The sequence below is a fragment of the Lonchura striata genome, chromosome 1 (assembly GCF_050655825.1).
Source record: "Lonchura striata isolate lonStrDom1 chromosome 1, ASM5065582v1, whole genome shotgun sequence".
In the NCBI taxonomy this organism is placed as follows: domain Eukaryota; kingdom Metazoa; phylum Chordata; class Aves; order Passeriformes; family Estrildidae; genus Lonchura; species Lonchura striata.
The window spans coordinates 109832375-109854594 of record NC_140703.1 but is presented as its reverse complement, the minus strand read 5'-3'; the positions used below and the strand labels follow the sequence as shown (position 1 = coordinate 109854594).

Sequence of the window (22220 nt, the reverse complement as noted above, 5' to 3'; positions counted from 1 at the left end):
ACACTGAGGGTATTCCAGACAGTATAAGCCTGGAATTCTGGTATTAAAACCCTGTAAACTGTATGCATATCAAATTAGCCCAAAGAAAATGAGTAAGTTAATACAGAATGTATTTGGTGGAAATTGTAAGAAAATACAAATAAATCCTGAAATACAAATACAAATAAATCCAGAAACAGTTTTATTGGAGGAAATAAAGTCATATATGTGGAATAAGGAACTGCAGCAAGGAAGATGGTGACTCTGAGATGAACGAGGGGCACAGCAGAGGAGAAAACCAGGAGGGGCTCCCAAGACTAATGCTGTAGTAAAACAGGAGTGCTAATGGAGCTCTCTAGTATATAATTCAGGAAAGTGCTAGTAGGAGGATTAAGGCTATTTTCATCTCATAAAATATACTGACAAACAGGAATAGTGCAAGTAGTTCTTGGGTGGGTATTATTAAAAACTGCTGAACAACTCTTTATAGATGAAAAAATACTACCACATGAAATATTTGTGCTGTGAAAATCAGGCCTTATGGTAGAGATTTCAGGCTAAATTTGTTTCATCTACCTGAATGAGATTGATGAGATAATTTTATTAACATTCACGAGTGTGTTCTAAAACCAGGAAAATGGTAGATACAAAAACTGCTGTGTGAGAGGAACCAATTTTGATTTCCTGATATAAAATTGCAAAAGTACTGTCAGTTTGCTCTGAAGTTTTTGTTACAAATCAGTGATATTTAAAACCCAGAGACAATGTGATAATCTAGGAAGTTAATTTGCCAAACTGCTATTTCCATTAGTGCATATATAAATTTACTATTTTGAATCCTGACAAGAAGGGATTAGGTAATATAATTTGTTAACAGTGACTAAATCAGTTCAGGATTTGCTTTGTCTCAGCATGAACAGTGAGTGGCATTCCTGCTAAAAGTTCAAAGTTCTCATTGATCTGAAGGCTGCTAGGATTGATCACCTCAGGGTAATTTGCAAGGCATTTTTGTTTTTCTAACATAGGAGAAAGTTCTACAAATTGCAAAGTGTGGTTCTCCTTGAAGATTTACAGCACACCTGCAGCAGCAGAAAAGACGATAGATGTGGACTGCAGAGCTCTGGTAAGATCACTCTAAATGTCTCATTTTGTTCTACTGCATTAGAAGAAAAATTTAATTTTTATTGTTGTTCTGGCTGCTTTCACAGAGGATTAATCAATTTTATTAAGTGAACATACAATCATTTTTTGAGTAATAAAGTTCAGTACTTATTAATATCTCTTTTAAGCTCAGTGATATGAACTAAAATAAATGCTTGAATAAAAATATCTTCTTTGTCCAGTTGATAAAATTACACTTTTATTCTTCTGACATCTGCTTTTAATTTTGGATCTCAAATAAGTCTGAATTCTCAAAAACTTCAGTATATCTGTTGTCCACAACAGAATATCTCACTTTTGGTACTTCCCTTTTTAATGCATGCCAAGTTATTATTGTCATTTAAATTTCTTTAATCATTGGGATATATTTAATCATGTTCTTATTACTAAATGAATACATACTGTTGCTCTTAAAAAAATTAAATTATATTGGTCATACTGGAATAACAATTGCATCATATTAAATAAGTATCCTATAAGTCACTTAACTATGTAAAGATAAAATTATTTTTAGTATGTTTGTTTAATAAATAGTGTTTTTGTTTCCTACTGATTTGTAATTTTTTGTGTCTTTGAATTATCATTTTGTAAGGTGTTTGTTTTCACAGCTAATATTTTTCACAACTTCTGGAAATTGATTTTTTGCTTTATTGTTTAGACATCCTGCTTTCTGCATGCATTGTAATAATGGGTGCTGGTAATGGATTGTATGAGTAGAAATGACTGGAATGGTATTTTTCTGCAGGAACATTTTTGCAAGTAAAAATATGTGATGGAAGTGCTAGGGGATTACCTCTTCTTGTCACAGATGCTGGGAATGGAGAAGAGTCTCCTCAGTTGATTTTACATGTATTCAAAGGGGGGGCAAAAATCTAAACCAGTAAGCACTTTTAAAATATTTAAATATCATTGTCCATATATGACTTCAGGTTTGCTCTTCTTTCCTTGAATTTCAGTGTCCTGACTGTGAACCTCTGTAGGGAAGAGACACAGACACTGATGTTTTCAAAGTCTTGGTGTTGGATGAGTATGCTGGGATGTGTCTGCTGCTAGGAAGAAACATTAAAGCTGGACTAAAAGAGTTTGTGATTTGACACCTTGAAAAGAGTGGTGTAGGTTTTTGTCCCACAGGATCTTGCATTGCCTTGTATCATTTTATAATCTGAAAATTCTCTGAAGTGGTAAAAAGGAAAACTAGATTTGAAGTACACTTTTGGCTCCTATTGTATGAGAAATTCTCAAGGTGCATTTGAACTAAACCTATAAATTTTAATCAAATTCAATGTGAAAACTTGAAAAAAAATATTAAAGTACAAAATATTTCTGTGATGTTCACATCACTGAAATGATTGACCTTAAAAGTTGGATATTTCCTTTAAAGGAAGATGAAGGAGGTAAAGAAGTAGATATATCTCTTCTTCAGATCTCTATGAAAAATGTAATAATTTTTTTAAATTGATAAATTTGGAAGATGGTATGAATATTTCTGACTAGCAAATAATAACATGTAGTTACTGTTATGGAATTGTGATTACTGAATTTACTGGTTACGTGCCAGGAACTTAATTTTGGAGTGTGGGAGCTTTCTGTCTCTAATGTAAGGGAAGGGGATTATCCAAACTAATGTCTCAGTAGAACTGTCAGTGTGACACCAGGGAAGAGAACCAATGCAGTCCTTGACTGCTGAAGAATGGTCAGACATGAACAGAAAGCAAATAATGCTGGTGGTACCTTTATTAGAATGTGCACACATCTGGTTCTTGAAGGTTAAAAATTATTTTGAAATACTGGAAGAAAATCAAAGAAATCTCCCGAAAGCATGAGGGACTGGAAGAGCAAGCCTTGTCATATGAATGTTAAATAGCTCAATCAACTTAGTTTGCCAAAGAAAAAATGGAGAAGAAATGTGATCATTCGCTAAAGAATATTTACTGATGATGTCTCACCTTTGCTGACCAATGTGCATCAAGAGCTAATGGCCAAAAACATACAGCTGAGATTTATTTAATCTTGCATGGAATGTCCCAGTAATGAGAACAATAAAACACTGGAAGATCTTACTAGTGAAAATGATAGACAAAGTCTTGTGAAGGTGAGAGCTTGAAATTGCTTCAAAATCTGATAAATATTTAAAAAGCATAGACACCTGGTACATTTGCTACATCAGTGAGTCAGATTTAATGAATACATTGATCTCTGACCTTAGAGTCTTCTTCCTTCCTGGCCCTTGGAACGAAGAGGATTAGCAATATTTAATTTAAAATACTAATAACACTGCTTTTGTATGGTAGTTACAGCTGAATCTCATCATTAAATGCAATTCACATTTATCCTCAGCATGTCAGAAGCACTGTTCTGTCTTACACAAGTGATCAGACTTCTGAAACATCCAAAATTGGCTACAGCAGAGGTAAAGCTGGCAGCACGGAGATGCTGGATGAGCCAGGTGTAGCATCTTGCTGTTCTTGATGGTGGCCACGGTGACCACCAGCCTGCAGGCAATGAGGGTGGGCCCAGGGAGCTGAGGGGGCACCCCAGGAACAGTGGACAGTGTGGGATCATCTTGGCACATGTCCTGTTATATTCAATGAGTACATTTGCCTGCAGATTCCAGTTTTGGGTTTGAGGTTTGGAAACGCGTTAGGTTTACTCAGCCTTTTGCACTTCATACATGGGCATCTGTCTGAAATGCAATGCCTGGGTGACAGCTCCCACCATGTGGAAAGGAGAGGTGGGAGGTGTCAGGATTCAGGCTGAGTTTCTGATTCTGTGAATGTTGTGGCCCTGATGCATGGCCTGAGGCACTGGCCATCAGCTGATGCTGCTCCTCTGTTGAAGAGTGCAGAGAACTCTGAAGAGACAAGGAGTTCTGTCTGGCAGCACCATGAAATTGTCTGTAGCTCTCATCTTGGTGTCAGCATAGATTTGCTGTCTTCTGTTTTCAGTGCATAAAATCAGCTAAAAAGAAATACCATGGTTAGGTCTCTAGTGCCCACACCCCAAACTCATGCATTGTGCTGCCATCCTTGTTTAAGTAGCTCTGAATTTCCTGTGGTAAGTATTATTGCATGTACTTTCATCTATCTTTTGCATAATGCTTAGTTCTGATTAGATCAATGATCTTGAGTTGGAACAACATAGGATTTTCCAGTTACATTTACCGTTAGTTTGCTTTGTTACTTCCATGTCTTGACATCCTTAAGGTGAAAATTTCAATATCAAAGTGAATCTCCAGATATGTATCTGAAAGACTTAAAGATAATTTGGTTTAACTCAAGTTTTTAATAAAATATTTTAAGTGTGCATTTCTACATTGTTGATACCCATCTCACTACATATCATTTATGGATGTGTTTTTTCTCTCAGCCTAAAATTCAAAATGGAGATTGACTAGTTAAATGAATCAAGCCCAGTTTTATGCTGCCCAAGTTTTGTTAAAATTATTTTGACCTGCTATAGCCGAAATACTTTAAGCTTGTATTTTGCTATTAACCTGATTATGATTAAGGTGTTTATGGAAATAAAAATATTGAGTAAGTCAATATTGAAAACCATAAGCTGTATTGAAAAGGTCATTAATTTTAGTCTCTAATCTAATTTCAGTTATTTTAATTACTGTATATCAGTAAAAGAAATACACTTGTTTGCATAGAAGAAGTTATCTAACTGGAAATTTAGAGTCAAATCCTACTGTAGTCCTTACTCCTCAGCAGGCAGTATGAGTTTCTGGCTGGGCACTGGCACAGGCTCCCCAGGACAGTGCTCACAGCCTGGCAGAGCTCAGCAAGTGCTGGGACAATGCCCTCAGGCACATGGGGTGACTCTTGGGATGTCCTGTGCAGGGCCAGGAGTTGGACTCGATAATCCTCATTGGTCCCTTCCAACTCAGCATATCCTATGAGCCTATGAAATGGATTTCAATGAAGACCTCCTAAGAACTTAACCATAAATTAAAGGAAGTAAAGGAAATAAATTAAAATATAATAGTTTCTTCTTAATTTTTTACAGAGAAACACAGTCGTTCACCCATTTTGAGGTATACCTGTCTCTAAATTGGATAAGATTTTATTTTTTTGGTCCATGTGGTCAATAGAATGCCCACCACAAGTTGTTTGGTATAATAGAATGCTTTAAAGCTCAATACAGCATTTGAGTAAGAAAAATACTGTAATCTCATTTTCTGTGTATGGAAAATGATAGTAAAAAAGGAAAAATTGCCACAAACTTGGCTCTTAATAGTGCTAGTACTGTTTAAAATGGTATGTTTAAAAGTTTTGGGAGAGAGAAGCAGTTTCACTTCCTTTTTCTCCCTGGTCGTGAGTACTCATGGTATCTCCTGTGCTGGGTAAATGCTTGATGCCATTACTTTGCAAATAGCAGAATAAAATATTGAATTTAACGTTCCTTGTGATAATTCCACATGCTTCTATTTCCAAGTCTGTTTTTTCAGTGTTGTTAAACTTATTGAAGATAGATTTATTTATCTTTTCTTCTCCAGGTTTTTGGGGTTTGTGTTTTTGTTGTGGTTTGTTGGTTTCTTTGGTGGTGGTGGTATTTAGTGGTGGTGGTTTGTTTTTTTTTGGGTTAAAGAGGGGAAGGCTGGGTGTTCTCATGTTTGGCTAGGGTTTTTTTCCAACTTGGACAGATTAGTCATGATTTCTGATTCTCATTTAAAATGAATTATTTTTTAAAGCCTGTAGCCTGTTGATCTGGATATTTTTTTTAATCCAAGCCCTGAATGCTCTAAAATCAGTACTCAACCATTGGAGAAATAAGAAAACCCCAACTGAAATGGAGGGAGAGTATCCATCTACAGATTTACTTTCTAAGTTCTGTCTATATTAAGAGAAAATAGATAGTGAATCCTGGAAAGGTTGTAAGGATGCATTCCAGCTGTGAATGATTGCTAAAGCTTAGTAAACATGGGAACCTTTACAAGTGTGTCAAGGATAAACATATATTTCAGAGGAGGGATATTATTTAGTGTTGGAAATATTGAAATAAGCAAATCAGTCCTAGTGCTGCTTATAATGAACATCCCCAACTTTACCTTACAACTTCAACAGTCACTGCCCAGGTTCAACCTCCTTTTTTGCCAGCTGTCATAATGAAAGAAACCAATCTAAATTCTAAGAATATTTGTCTTTTTTTTTTAGTGTTCTTTGTCTTTCAATCCACCTGGATAACCAATTTGGGCAATTGGAACTGCTCACCTGTAAAGAACATTTCCCCACACTCATTAAATACTCCATCAGTTTTGCTACATGTAGAAACATTTCCGTAGCACTGTCCTGGAATTAATTACAGTAAACAAATTTCAGGTTTGTGAGGGGTCATTTCTATTCTATAATTTTAGAAAATCATTCTGTTTTGAGCTACATGATGTAAGGGAGACTGATTTTGGAGACTTGTCAGCTTTGGCTTTCCTTCCACCGATGCAAAGTTCAAGTTTCATTTCACCCTGACAAAGATCATCAAGTCTATTAAAAGAGATCAGCTGAAAAGTAGTTCAGGGAAAAAGGGAGAAAGTATGCTCTGTGATCACAGTCTGGTCGGGAATTTATTCATTTTTCTCTTATGAAAGTATTAATATATTTTTATTTAATTTTGTCTTGTGTAGACCAGCCATTGGCAGTCTAAAAAATCACAAAAGCAAAGGGAGAAACTTGTAAGAGTGTGGGTGGTATAGGATGCAGAAGTGTATTTTCAAATATATATTTTATTTTTTAAAAATTCTAAAGTATATTTTAGTAGTTCTGTGGGTTTTACTCTGTTAGTGACATTTAGATAGCCATCTAAACTGCTGTTCTTTAGTAGCTGACAGCTTTTCAAATTAATTTTGAATTCTAAAAATTGCCTCCACAAATCTCATCAAGTTCAGAAGGCCAAGAGCAAGTTCCTGCACTGGGCTCAGGGCACCCCCAAGCACAAATACACAGATTGAGAGCAGCTCTGAGGAGAAGACTTGGGGATGTTGATGCATGAGACCCAGCTGTGAGCATCTGCAGCCCACAAAGCCAAACGTGTCCTGGGCTGCATCAAGAGCAACGTGGGCAGCAGGTGAGGGAGGGGATTCTGCCCCTCTCCTCTGCTCTGGTGAGACCCCACCTGCAGTGCTGGCTCCAGCTCTGGGGTCCCCAAAATAGGAAGAATATGAACATGTTGGAAAGAGTCCACAGAAGGGCTGAGCACCTTCCTTGTGAGGACAGAGAGAGTTGGAGCTTGAGCAGCCTTCCAGTACCTAAAGGGAGGTACAAGAGAGCTGGAGAGGGACTTAGGACAAGGACATGTAGTGGTTAGTCAAGGGGCAATGACTGTAAACTGAGAGAGAGTAGGTCTATATCAGATGTAAGGAAAGGATTCTTTCCTGTGAGGGTGGTGAGGCCCTGGCACAGGTTGCCCAGAGAAGCTGTGGCTGCCCCATCCCAGGAATTGTCCAAGGCCAGGCTGGATGGGGTTTTGAGCAGCCTGGTCTAGTGGAAGGTGTCCTTGATCAAGGCAGGGGGGTTAGAATGAGGTGCTCTTCAATGTTTTCTCCAACCCAAACAATTCTGTGATACTCCTTCAACTCTTCTCATACAGAAATAAATTTGCCTTCTAAGGGAAATCTTTATTTATTTGTAAGTTGTAGATCAGAAGTATCACACTTGCCAACTCTGTGATGTATTTCTTCTCATAGTATTTATTGACTCAAGGAATAGTTCCCCACAAAAGCCTTGGCGGATCTTTAGAACCTGGGAAACATGCTTTGGGGACTGCAGAAGTAGAACCTATGAGTGGGAGATGACATTCTGTTTTAAACCTATAGTTGTTTTACAGAGAGTCACAACAGTAAGAAATCTCAGAAAATATGTGTTAAATTTCCCCAGGCCATGTCTCTTTCCAGCACCTTTCCTTCTTCTGTTTAATTACTTGAAGGTAATGCATAAGAAAATTTGCACTGGTGTTAAACTCTCAGTACACAGAAATAGTGTGTTTTTAGGCTGTCTCTCCTGATTGCCCTCACTTATCACTCCTTCATCTGTATCACACAGCAGTCCTGGAGTAGATGAAATTCATCTGTTTTGGGTATAATTTAACTGGAGAATATCTTCCTTGTGCTCATCTGATGTTCTTCAACCACTGATGGATATTTAACTTCATGGGGGTGAAACAGAACCACTCATAAGCGAAACATGGATGGCATTGCACAGTGTGGAGGCTGAGTCCTCCCACTGCTCTGCTCTGTCTCCTCCTGTGTCTCACTGCCAGCTGACATGGACAGATCACAGCACCCAAATCTGAGTAACCCATCCTGTCAAAAAACAATGCATTGTGTTTATTCTAGCAGGAGTTTGTATCTTGTGGGAACTGTATTATGTCAATTAACAGGTAAAATGCAGAGATCTTGTTACAAGTGTCACTAGTGTTAGAGCAAAACCAACTTAGAATCTAAATTATGTGTCAGTGTCTCCCATATTAAGTTTTTCATTGTTTATTTAAAAGTAAAAAGTGTATAATTAAGAATGTTTTGTAATTATGTAACTTGGCGGTTGAAGACAGTAATACCCTGTTTTCATAGCTGTGGTACATTAATTTTTCATAAATCCTAAGCAAAAGTGTAGTCTGAATATTGTCATATATGGCTCAAACTTGGATCATGTTCTCAGAAACTGAGTAACCAGAAGTTATGAATCATGCCTTAAAATTTTTTAATTTCTTTCGTATGCTTTCATGACAGTTGGTAGTGTAAAAAGAACCATGGCAACATGGTTGGTGGGAGGGAAAACAAATTTGAGAAGGTAGTAACTATTAATCACTCTAACTAAAAGCAGTTAGGCAAATAACTGAGACCAGAACATATTGGTATAGCTCATTAAAAAAATAAATTAAAAAACAAGGGAAAATCATTAGAAGTATAAAAATGTGAGTGATTTTTTTTTTTTGGATAAATATTTAGCAGCTGCCACCCCCCTCCTCTTGTTCCTACAGATGAATAATCAGTTCTTTGATATAAGAGCAGGGAGCTAATGTAGATCACAAAATGACATCTGAGCTGTCACCAACTGCCATGGAACAAAAATGTGAGGTTAGATCTAAACCAAATAATTAGAGGGGATGTTTCATCTGAACAAGTGGTCATATCTATGAAAAATAACTGTTATGTGAAAAAAGAGAATGGCCCTGAACAACGAAACTACCAATTCCCTTAGTCCGTAACTGCTGTTGCTCCCCTGGGGCTTAGCAATCAAAACAAGAGGGTTTTTTTCTCAACCATTACACACAGCAAGTCTATGGAAAAAGTTCTTTTTAAGAAAAATTTGCTCACTGATGGCCTGGAGTACAGATTGAACTAGGTAGTAAAGCAGCATTATTGAAAGGAAAATGTAATGTTTGAACTCTGTTCTCTGTTATTCTGTCAAGGCTATGAACTTATGCTAGGTTTTTGGCTCAAGACAAAACGTGGTTGTATGTACACTCTTAGATTTGGGTGGGGTATTGTTTATGTTTCTGTTTGGGTTTGCTTTTTGATGGTTTTGGTTTTTGTTTTTGTTTTTAAAATAAATAACAGTGAGAGGAACATGAAAGAGAACAGTGAGAATTTGTCTAAAAGATGTAGTTAAGTGTAAATTTTCCAACTATGTTTGGAGGCTCTTAAAAGTGACCTTCTGTGATTTTTTCTGCAGAAGTCTGACCTTTAAACCTGTCCTGTCATTCTTCAGAGCTGGCAGGAAAACTGGTGCTACTGCACTGTTTTCCCGCACAGTGATTAAATGTGACTTGGTGAGAAATCTCTGTTTTCCTTGTGTAAGATGAAGGAATAGGAGGAAGGGGTCTTTATTATTTGTTCAATTCCTATGAAGGTTGTCCATCTGTATAACAGAAAGCTCTACCTTTAAGAGTGTTAAGCAGGGGTACTACTGCTCCAAAAAAATGTACAAATATCCTTGCTTCTCTAAAATAGTGTTTCTGTGTTCCCATGCTCAGAATACTACTTAAAAATTCTGGAGTGAAAGTCAAATAATATTTTATAATAGCAAATATAGCAAGTATTTTTTTATTCAAATCAAATAACATTTTATCAAATAAAATTTTTCTGCATCTCTAGAACATGGGCTAAAGCAGCTAGTTTTTCTTTTCTGCTGGATTTCTATGGACAGTATGCACAGCTTCTAAAACTGCCGTGGATAATTAAATTAGATCGTTGCAATGAGCAGCAAGTTAATGCACATGCACAAATATCCATAACATCTGAGTCAGGAACTTCAAATAGGTACATAAAGATAGGTGAGTGAGAATTTGGTTTGAAAACAGGTGCTGTGTTGAAGTTTGAAAAATGCCATTAAGTCAGGAATTACTTGGTTTAAATTATACAGTTTTTACTGGATGTTTTGACTTTAGGCTACAGCCCTACCTATTTTAGGTGGTTTGGTCTACTGAGAAAGCAATCAAGACTTTTCTGTTTAAATCAGCATAAGGAATGACTGTGTAAATGTGACAATCTCTGACACTTGCTCAAGTCATCACCCTCAGCAGAAAGGAGGGCCCAGTGTCTCTTACTGTCTGAACACTTTTCTCCAGCCTTGGAAAAATGAATTTGCTTCTTCATTTGAATTCCTGGTGTTAAGGCAGATGAAAATCATTCTAACTGAAATCTTAGAAGACTAAAGAAAAGCTAAAGTCTCAGGGATCATAGAGACGACCTCAGTTGAATCTGCAGACCTATTTGTATAAAAATAACTAACCTGAAGGCCATAAAATTGATTCCCTGCAGCAAATATTTCTACTGAAAATATTCCAGATAAAGCTATTTTAGAGAAATGGGGAGAAAAAATTAACAATTCTCATTTTACATGGAAGGAGATAGTGAATATTTACTCAGTAATAATTTATATATTTCTCTGGGATTTAGAAAGGATAATTTACAAAAAAATTTAACTGTTCAAAGGAACCATCTGTGAAAGCAAAAACTTTCAAGTCAAATTAAAATTTATTTAATGTTCATTATTCATTAATTAAATAACACTTTCAGTTACTATGAGTCGTTTGTACATTGGCACATATTTTTAGTTCTAAATGCAGAGAAAACAACCATATTTATAATTTTAATTTTATCAATTTTGTCAATTGGTAATTATTATTATCTCCAACCATTTAAACATTATTACAATTTATAATTACAACTTTAGTTACTGTATTTTACTTTGTTGTTTGCTTTTATTTCCTAGATTGTAACAGTATTATGCCTCTGTAATACTGTTACAATTATTTAGGTATTAGGTTTATCAACCTAAAACCTGAATTTAAGTTGATAAATTCAGATCCATTATCTCAAATTGTTTAGAAAAATGAACTGCAGTAGTTATTTTGCCTTGCAAATATTCTAATGGATTTATTCAGGTTAAATGTAGAGGTCAAGATGGAAGGTGATTCTGGAATTTTGATGTAAGGTTTGTTCTTTATTGCTTTAAGCACTTATTAGCAGTTGTCTATTTCATGGAGAAAATTCTAAGTGTACATCACTAGTTCACTATGTCAAGAGACTTTTTAATCCATCCATGTACTTGAAAAATAGTATTTTCTGTCTTGAGAGGAAATATCTAATATGTGAGCTGCAAGCAGGATCTAGTACAGCAGGAGATAAGCCAGAGGGGAAGGTCTGTTTCGAGCAGTGAATTATTAGTTTCTGCTTTAATAAAACCAAAGCCTGCAAGGGATTGAGTTTGGTTTCCTCATAAGTGTGGAGACAATACTTTTATCTTTTATCTGCCGAATCTGTCTTTTTTTTCCTCTCTCTCTCAAGTCCTTTAGAACCACATGAGTACCCCAAAGTTGGCAGTGTATCTCTGAAACATGTTGCCCACCCACACTTCCACAAGACTCGTTCTTGGGAGTTGAAACTTGTGCTGCTGTTGCTGTTTGTGAAGGCTCCCAGACCACCTCCCACGCTGCTTCTGAGTCCTTTGTGGTGCTTTTAAAACATCACTGGCACAGTGCTGCTGTTCACATGCAGATCTAAGCAGAGTCAGGGTATTCCCATTACTGATTCCAACCTTCAAATCTTCTTGGTTTTGGCGGTCTAGAAAAATGAATGCAGTAGATCTGGTCTGTGTGAGCCCTACACAGCAGAATGACACAGTGACTGTAGGATGAGTATAACAAAAAGCATTTCATTGATACTTATCCATGTTTTGAAGCTGCAACCTCAGGAGATAGCTTTTACTGTATAAAAGTTAAAGGATGAAATAATGGCTAATGTACAAATATGTTGATAAGCCAAAATAAAAGTATATTTCAGGTGACTGTAGTAGCAATTCTTTCCCTCACAAAGTGATCTGCCAGGTGGTCAAAACTGAGCAGACAGAAATGTGGAGAAATCAGTCTATGAGTTATGGATTCATGATTATATATATTATTTTCTTCAACATCTTCCCCATACAGACAGAGAGGCTTCTTTCTGATTGACAGCAGAAGTAGTCAGATTGCACAGACCCAGGGAAATGCAAGTGTAGGCCTTGCTTCAGGCTGCTCTAATTTTTGCTTTTTAAGAGGTTCTAGTAACAGATAACATCAATAAGAATATATGTAGATGTTAATATTATTAATAAGCATTGCTTGTGATATAGTGAGTTTGTATTGCTTTTGTAGAGTAACTGCTAAGGGAATGTGTAGGACAAACTGCAGATACCTCTAGCACGTCACACATTGAAGTCAATATTTATAATGCAGAATTTATTGTTTCATGTGAGACAGTAATCTGTGAGCAAACCTCAGGGGCTTAAAAGTTAACTTTTCTTGGAGCAACAACTAGCAATGAGGCTTTTTTGAAAGTTTATCTGATCTTACGAGTCATAGTACAGAACAGAAAATGAGATAACTCTTATAGAGATTGTTCCTTTTGATTTATATATAATTCTTTTCTCAGAAAAGCTGTGAACATTTAAGAACTTCTCTTCATATTATAACACTGTCTGGCTCCTGAGACTGCATAGATATGCCAAAAATAAAAGTTGGATTAAAGAAAATCAAGTGTCTAAAATCTAGGAGAGAAAGATTTTACCCGAGGAATTTTACTACTAGTAAATTCAGGAGAAAAAGTTTTTCTCAGCAGAAACCCTGACAATTTCAGCTTTCTATTAGAATTATCTCTACCTCTACATATTTTGTCCCAGTGATAATGATGGTATCAGTCTTTTCAATTGTGAAGAAATACTTCTTTAAAAATCGATTTTTAGACCTACAGAATGAGAGAGTCACTGTAGGTGGAAGATCTAAGACAGTAAAATTAATTAGGATTTTGCCTCCACTGATTGAGTAACTTGATGGTAGGTGGTGTAGCTGAGATGTAAGTTACATAATTAGTATGGTCATAAATTTCAGTAAAATTAGATAATATTGCAGTTTAATACTTTAAAAGTATTACTTTTAAAGTAAAGAAATACTTTTAGTTAGCTCATACCAGCATGAGCTGTGAGTAGAGGCACACAGAATATTTGCTTCCACATTTAGCAGGAGTCCGTAAAGTTGGTGAAAATAATGTAATAATTAGTCCTGCTGCTATTCTAGACTTAGGTTCTCATAGGTGATTTTAAGTTTATTTTTGCCAAGTATTTCTGAAAGTCTTTGAAGCACTGGAGCATGGACAGTGCTGGTCATTGCCTTTTTCTGGTCAGTTCTAAGCAAGCTGATATTCAGCATTTCACTGACAAGGACTTTGTCATATTTGTAGTTACATGTCAGAGATTTCTAACCTCATCACATCAAATTTTCAATCCAGGGCAGTTGCATCTAAATATTTATCCAGTATTAAACTAATAGACTAATTAAATTAGAGTAGAGTAAATTCCTGGAAGCAATTCTGTGGTTTCAGTTACTGACTTCTTTATAAATATGCAGAAATCATCAGTACTCACCAAGCCTTCCAAAGTATGTTCTAGTCTATTGGATTTGTAAATTTATGGCATTATTGTGACTTTATGTAGCACTTGAAAACAAATCAGTGAGACCAGCAGAAAAGAATTACAGCTAGGTGTTGTAGCATTACATGGGCAGATACAATTAGTTCAGGAACTAAACCTTGAAGTGCTGTACACAGCAGAGTCCAGGGATAATAGTGCAGTTCTGTGGTAAATAAGGGACACAGATTTACTTAAACATTTATCCTGAATTGCATTCAAAAAGATCTCTGAGAGTAAGATTTAGCCTAGAATAGAGAGAAATTATTGAAAAAGACAGGTTTTGCAAACTGTTTACTTGATATATCGGAAGCTATTTGGAAATTAAAAGTATCCTAAATTTTGCATCTCCTTAACTTGCATGAAAGGAAAGGTCAAAAATGCTGATTTTCAATATTTTGAGGCTGCTTTTGGGCAGGTGTCTCGGTGTGATGACATGCTTGCAGAAGACTTTGCATGTTACAACTCCATCAGACATAACTGACTTTGAAAATGCAGTAGACACTAATATCTCTCTTGACTTCATTATATAAGAACAGTACATTTCTTACTTGGAAATGTTGCACTTTCTAGTGATTTTTATTGAGTGATACTGACCTTAAGTGTTTTCTTCTGCTGTTGTAGATATGACAGTCTCTGAAGGAGAAAGGACATCTGAAAAGAAAGAGAAATATCTGTTTTTGAGAGATGCAGCCTGGATTTACATCACACAAAATAGTCCTATCACCCAAGGGGTGTAAATACATCTATTGATTTGATTCAAACTGTTTTCCATCATTGGCATCTCATATATTATGTGCATGCATCTGCACAGCAAAGTGACCCATAAAAATGATGAATAGGAGCTGTATTGAAATCTGTCACTTGCTGAGTCATGCTTTCCAAAAATGTTGTTGACAAAGTAGGTGTAAATGATTTTCCTGTAAAATCCTCTGAAGATTAATTTGGTCCATTGTTACATTAATTCAGTGTCAGATATCAGGAGCAGCCCATCTTTCTGCAGTCTGGAATGCCAAACATGTCCTTGGCTGCATCAACAGCAGCGTGGGCAGCAGGTGAGGGAGGGGATTCTGTTCCTTTGCTCTGCTCTGGTGAGGCCCCACCTGAGTCCTCTGTGGTCCCCGGCACAAGAAGGACAAGGACCTATGGGAAAAGCCCAGAAAAGGCCACCAGGATGATTAGAGGGATCATCTCTCTTATAGGGAAGGGCTGAGAGAACTGGGATTGTTCAGCCTGGAGAAGAGAAGGCTGCAGGGTGGCCTAATTGACCTTCCAGTGCCTGAAAGGAACCTCCAGGGAAGACAGAGAAAACTTTCCACAAGAGCATGCAGTGACGGGACAAGGGAGAATGGATCAAAATGACAGAGAGGAGATTTAGATTGGTTATTAAGGGAAGTTTCTTACTGTGGGAGTGGTGAGGCTCTGGCACAGGTTGCCCAGAGAAGCTGTGGGTGCCCATCCCTGGAAGTGTTCAAGGCCAGGACGGATGGAGCTCTGAGCAATCTGGTCTAGTGGAAGGTGTCCCTGCCCATGGAACGAGATGATCTTTAAGGTCTCTTCCAACCCATAAAGTTCTATGATTCTGTCATCTCCTTCTCCATTGATTCTGGTAATGGAATGATTGACTTCTACATTTTTTTTAGTAGGACTGTCAAACCCAGCTGAGCTTTGATAAGTCAGTTTACTGTATGAGGTGATTTAGGCAACTGAGGTGATCACTGGAAGTGCCAATCTTCAGTATAGATGTATATATGTATGTTGGCAAAAAGTAGCTGTAATTGGTAATTTCTTCTAATGCTGCTGAATCTGAGAAGGAAATCTTCATCAGGATTTGGATCTCAGGAGTATGGAGAGTTATTGAGCTTCAGTCTCCATGGATGCAGAGGTGCCCTTGATTTCAAATTCAAAAAAGTATTCATTAAGATGTGAGCATAGTTATTACTTTCTCAGTTGTGGGAATTTGGGATGTTAATTTTACTTTGACTCGGTCTGTATCCCCTTGTCAGGTATACTTATAATTATCTTAAAATAGCACTTCACTTAACATTCAACTTATCTTTGATGCATCTTCTTCTGTCTGTCTTTACATGGGAATCCAAATATATGCATATTACTTAGTTCCTTAGTTTTTCTATATGTGTATAAATTATTGTAATATCAGTTTGTTGTGGGTTGTGGTATCTTTTGGTGGACCCCAGGACATCATAGATCAATTCAGTCATTAAATTTAATGCTTTTCCAGTCTATTTCTTTCCTTCCATTTCAGAAAAATAATTTTTGTAATCACCTCCTGCAAAATATTGTTTTCCCAGTTTGTTTACTTGGTAGAATATGTAGGCCCCATTAAGAGGTTAACAGTGTTGTAATTTTTAGTCAGGGAACTTAGAATTATTGTAATAACTTATGAACTAATCATTGCTGTATTCTGTCTCAGGGCATTATTACTTAGATACTAATGTGCATTTCAGCTAAAAGAAATCCAATTTGGTGTGATTTTTCTATGTAAATTTAAACCTGAAACTCACTGCCCTTTTAGCTTCTTATATTAAATGTTCTGTGCAAATTTTTCCCTTTGAGTAAATTTCCTGTGCTGCAGTAAGAATGGATTCCTTGCTAAGCAGGTTTTACAAATATATAATTTGCTTAAGTTGTTTAGTCCTAAATTTCAAGCAGTTCAATCTGCTGTTCTGATAGACTTCACTGCTGATGAACAGTTGGTGCCTTTTTGAGAGCTGATATTTTGTAAGGCAAAATATGCCAAGTAAAATGGGAAAATGGAGTATCAAGAGAATAGCAGTACTATGGTTTTCTAGCCTCATAACCCTACATGGAAAGGAGAGGATTATCTTGGAAATTCATTTACATCTCAGAGATAAAAAAAACACCTGCAAACCAGAAACGGAGCTTAAAGAGGTTGTACAGGGAGGGAGATGGTTCACTTCACAAAGATCTTCTCCATTGACTTAGGAGTGAATAGGAAGCCTGAAGGACTCAGCCCCTCAGGACAGAGGAGCTCAGGAGTTCCATGTGAATGATGAGTGCCAGAAAGGCCCAGCTGAGCTTGGACGTGTGTGTCTGGGTTGGGTGTGTGTGTGGAAAAGGACAGTGAGGTGTGACTTGGGGACACTTGGCACCAAGCAGTTCAAGAGCCAGAACTGATTTCTAGAAGTTTGACCAAACTGGGCTGAGCTCTGTTCAGCATGGCCCTGAAACTTTATCAACTGCTGCGGCTCAACTCACTGGAGCCTCTTTTGATCCAGGAAACAGAATTGAGTTAATGATGAGAATACAGCAGGAGGCTCTGACTCCTGCTACTGACAGGTAAACACTGATGGGGATGTTGAAAGCTCTGATCATTTTGAGCCTATAGAAGAGAGAAGCCAAGATCAATTTTTTCAACAATATTGCCACCATTCCAAGTTCAGTCCTTGTGTGAGCAGCATTCCTGCTTGTCAGGTGCAGCACAGAGAAAGAAGGCACTTCTTACTTGTCCATCTGGAAGAACCATGATTTGGACAAGGACCTACAAAGGGAATAATTTCTTCTCCATTACCTCACCAGGCCTATAAATATAACTTTCTTGCTGCTTACTCAACTTGAAAATTTGCTTCTATAGCTACAGCCTGGAAAACTTGGTAGCAAATAGAAATGCTTTCACCTCAAGGTCTATGGATTGAAAAAGCTTCAAACAATGTGGAATGAACACTGTCTCCTTAATGAAACTGGATTTTAATTGAAAAGAATTCTTTTAAAGAATAAGAATTGTAGTCAGTCTCAGACACTTTGGCCAGGTAGGGTTTTTATTGACACCTGCTGATGGTAAGAGTAGGATTATTACTGAAGATGGAGCACAGAAAATTGTTATGCAAATTAATTGTAGAATGAGTCCATCTTCCTGCAAATTACCCTGTTAAACTTAGAAGAGGATTAGTTGATAGCTCAGTGCAGTGCATACATTAATAAAAGTAAAATTGCATATTATGGACTTAAATAAATTAGATCCAGTTGCCCAAAGAAGGAAATAGAGAATAGAATGATGAGAAAGTCTTTGGCAAAAAATATGTCAGGAAAATATTTTAGCAAAGAAGTATAATATCACAAATGATGAATTGATAATGGTGAGCATCTTTTGAAACTAGAGTCTGGTTTACAGAGTATTAAACCTGTGCATAGACCTAGGCTATGAACATAGGATCAAGTGTTAGCAGTCCATTGTTTTGTCAATTTCCACAGAGAATAAATGTTATCTCATATTTACAATTCATTTTATTTAACTCTGATGAGATTATTTTAAATAACCTGCATTGGACAAGAAGTGGGTAACTGAAAGTTCTAAAGGAATAATAGCATGACATATTGCACAGAAGTGGCTCTGTTTTGGTGACTGGCAGCCTTGATATTAGAAATATTTGAGGAAAGAGATTAATTTCCTTCTTTTCTCAATTTTAAAATTTTTCCTCTGTCAAAATGTTTATAAAATACTCAGCACTGAAAAGTGGAACTAAATTAATGACTATAAATGTGTTTGGAAATTGCCTGTGATGTTCCTCTTTTACATTAGGTCTGATAAAATGGCACTTACAAGAAAAAATAATACTCTTAGCAATTTCATGGGCATTTTGTTATTTATCCTAGTTTTATGCTTCCATAACAATCTAACAAGGCCTAGAAATGTAAAAAAAAAAAATTATATATATTCTAGTGATAAATATACATCTGCTCTTATTACCATATATGAAGTAGCAGATCATTGAAATGTGTATGGCAGTTCCAGGCAAACTTCCTGGGAAATTCCAGAGAAATACCTAATCTTAAGCATTCATTTTGTACTGGAAAGAGAAAAGTGTTTTATGATAATACTGGCAATTTAAAATTGCCTTTGTATACAAAATTAAAAAGATTTCTTTCATAGTTGCTGCTTTTTTCCTAAATCAGCTGTCCCATATTTCCTTTTTACTGTAAAAGTATTTCTTCAACACAGCATGTAGATGTTTTACTATAAAATTGTTATGAACCCTTTGGCAATAAAATGGTAGATAGATTTAGAAACTTGTTTACACAGTAAAAACTATTAATCTGAGCTTTAAAATATTTTATGGCAAATTTAAATCCCATTTTACTGATGCAAGGCACTTAAATGATTTAAATTGTTAGTGTAATCTTGCCATCTGTAGAACATTAAATGTGTTTATGTATATTCCATGGAAATGTATAGAAATTTACCAAATCTTAGGCAGGCTGAAATCAGTGGGAGGCAGGACTGTGTGGGGTCATAAATGTATTTTATATTAATTTTTAGTGTGTTATTAATTTTAATAGGCATTTTATTTTTTTCTCCTTTCGTTTTGCAACTTAAATTATTTACTTTTTCAAACAAACTATGTGAAATAATTTTGCTGTAAGAAACAAATCACTATATGTTAAAAAAAGCCAAACTGGCATGGATTTTGAAGTAAACTGCTTCGCTAGAGCAAAGAAAAAAGACCAAAGTAAGAGTAGACACAAATATAGGCACAGAGAAATAAATGCATATCTTTATTTCTGGATTTTGTGTCTTTTCTATGAATGAAGATATATAAATAGAACATATGTATTTTAAATTGCAGGTACACCTCCTAGATTATCACAGTGTGCTGCCTTCATAAGTAAATTCCTTCTGGTCTATTCTGTTAAGTGCTTTGTTTCATGAATTGTATTGATATACAGGGCACATGGGATGAACTGACACCATTTCTAACCTTACAGCCAAGGGAACTCTGCTGAAATGTAGCTGTGCAGAGTGAGCTGTCTCTGCCCAATTCCTGCTCATCCTAAAAGTGTTCCACATGTGAAATATGCAGATTTATCTAATGAGGCCACCTTTTGGCTCTCTTTTATTACAGCAACAGGAGTTTTTTATGTATCTTTAATTGTATCAATGTTTTCCAGGTGATCAGGGAAAGATGGTACAGAGATCAGTAGTGACAGAAATGCCTAAAGGAATAAGAGAGGGAACATTTATTGTGGTGGTGTTGTTTTAATGTCAAGTATTAGGATGTAACTTAAGAATTAAGGGACCAAATTCAGCAGAATTCAGCCAAATCATTTGCCAGCTTGCAAAGCAGATATTTCCAATTGTCTTTGCTTGGCTGTTGGGAGCCAGCTTGGAGTTTTTACCTGCTTGGGATTGCAGCAGATGGGCTTGAAAGGTGTATTTTGGCAAGCCTTGGACATATCTTGGAAGGTGAAGTGGACTGTTAGAATGCAGACCAGCCAGAAAATATTGAACTTTTCCGTATTTATGGAATTAAAGAGTTTACAATTTGAAGGTTGTCTGAAATGTTTCTTGCTGCAACTTGGCTTTTTTTTTTTTTTTTTTTTTGGTTACTTCATACATGAAACAAAGGTGCAACCGGAGTTTGTGTAAGTGTAGACAATGAGTAAGCACCTTACAGATTTTTAAGAAATATCTTTTAAGTGTAATCGCTCATCATTAATTTTGTGATTTTGGGTTTTTAAATTCTTTCTAGGATACTGTTGGAATTAATATTCCCATCACTAATCCTACCAATAAAGTCCTCAAGATGAATGTGCTGCTGGACCATTCATCCCTTTTTGGAGAAAAATCTTTCATTATCAAGCCCAAACAAACATTTTCATATCACCTAGAGTTTTCTGCAGCTGCTCTTGGTGCTTTTGCTGGAAGGTATGTTGTAGAGTTTTGACACTTGTGATTTTGGCTGTTTTACTAATAAATTAACTACTTTCATTGAAACCTCAGTCCCTTGATGAAAATATTGCCCTAAAAACTCCCACAAAAGTCAATAAATGGAATTAAGAAAATTTCCAGCTTGAAATGTATTGTGTTCCTAACAGTAGGTTTCCTCTCAGGGGCAAAGCATTACTGACAGGCAATAGAATAACTCCTTGCTATTCTAGTTCACTACAATTTTGTGAACAACATTTTAGAAACTTACTTAATGTTAGAAGCCCCCTTTGAAAACTTTTTATTGATTGTTAGTTTTCTAAATTTTTAAGTTCTGTAAAGGAAATAGCACAATTTCATTTTTTCTTCGGAGAAGGAATGAAATTGTAAAAACATAAAGGGAGAACCCTTTAACTGTCTTCACTTAAATATATTTACCTTCATGATCTTCCATTACTTAACCATGACCCACTAAATGAATATGGAGAGGTTTTAAATTAAATTTTTTCCTTACATTGGAAATCCCAGCGAAAACATGCAGGTATGATAATTAGCAATTAAAAGACAGATGACCTCTTGGTCTTGGTTTCAACTAAAACAGTTCAGCAAGTCATTGAAAAATGTAGAATTGCAAAGCTTGTTTTCCTGGAATTTGGTTACCAAAGCATTATTTAGTCTAAAGGCTGATTGAAAAACAATTCCCTGTTTTTCAGTTATCTCAACTGACTGCAAAAATATGGGGATGGGGTGGTATTTTAAGAGGAGGGCGGAGACACCTGACCAGTTTTGAAATAATATTTACAAAGTCAAAATCCAGTCAGAGATTTATTCAATTTGCTTGTATTGATTTTTCCAAAGACCAGAATAATGCTGGGTATCATTGTGGGATACAGATTCAATTAGAATAATGTTTTATAAAAATAAGTACTGTTATAACTCCAGTAAGTATCTTTTTATTTTTTGTAGGATTTATGCTATCTTAAACTAAAGATGAGTATAGAGTTAATTTTTTTTTTCTCATACCAGATAATATTTCTGGTATTTTTCAAGTGCAGAATTTCCAAATAATAAGATAAATGTTTGTTTTAACAGGACAAAATTTTGGGCTCAGCTTTGGTGGGCTGGGGCTTAGGGGATATATGCAGAGGTGAAATAAAGCACGTGTGGACGTTCTCCAAATGGTTTTGCAATTTTGTTCCAGAAGTGTGTAATAGCTCTTTTAAATTGCAGTAGCTCCCACAGACTGCATTTACAGCTGGACAGAGCTACTTGCACATTCCATCCGCACTATTAACTTCTTTTTCTGAAGCCATGCTCTGTTTCCTTTGCTATGTTAGCAGCTGGGAAGAGCTGTTGGTAAAAGGGACTGTGGCAGGTGTTCCTTCTCAAATGGTTGATTCTTTCCTAGAGCTGTTTTACACTCACTTTAAAAGCTCTGTTAGCACAGGGGATGGTCTGGA

The 22220-nt window shown here is 36.2% G+C and overlaps 1 protein-coding gene across 5 annotated transcripts in view; it reads left to right on the top strand.

The window, feature by feature from the left end:
- The window catches only part of CFAP47 (cilia and flagella associated protein 47), a 274676-nt gene that overhangs the window by 156835 nt on the left and 95621 nt on the right, over positions 1 to 22220 (top strand). For all 5 annotated transcript variants that reach the window (XR_014956844.1, XR_014956846.1, XM_085585616.1 and 2 more), the window contains 2 exons: positions 1005 to 1102; positions 20585 to 20760. Coding sequence is in view for 3 of the 5 variants with exons in the window: in XM_085585616.1 (XP_085441742.1) it covers positions 1005 to 1102; positions 20585 to 20760 (274 nt within the window). In the remaining 2 variants the exon portion in view is untranslated. The remainder of the gene's footprint in view (positions 1 to 1004; positions 1103 to 20584; positions 20761 to 22220) is intronic.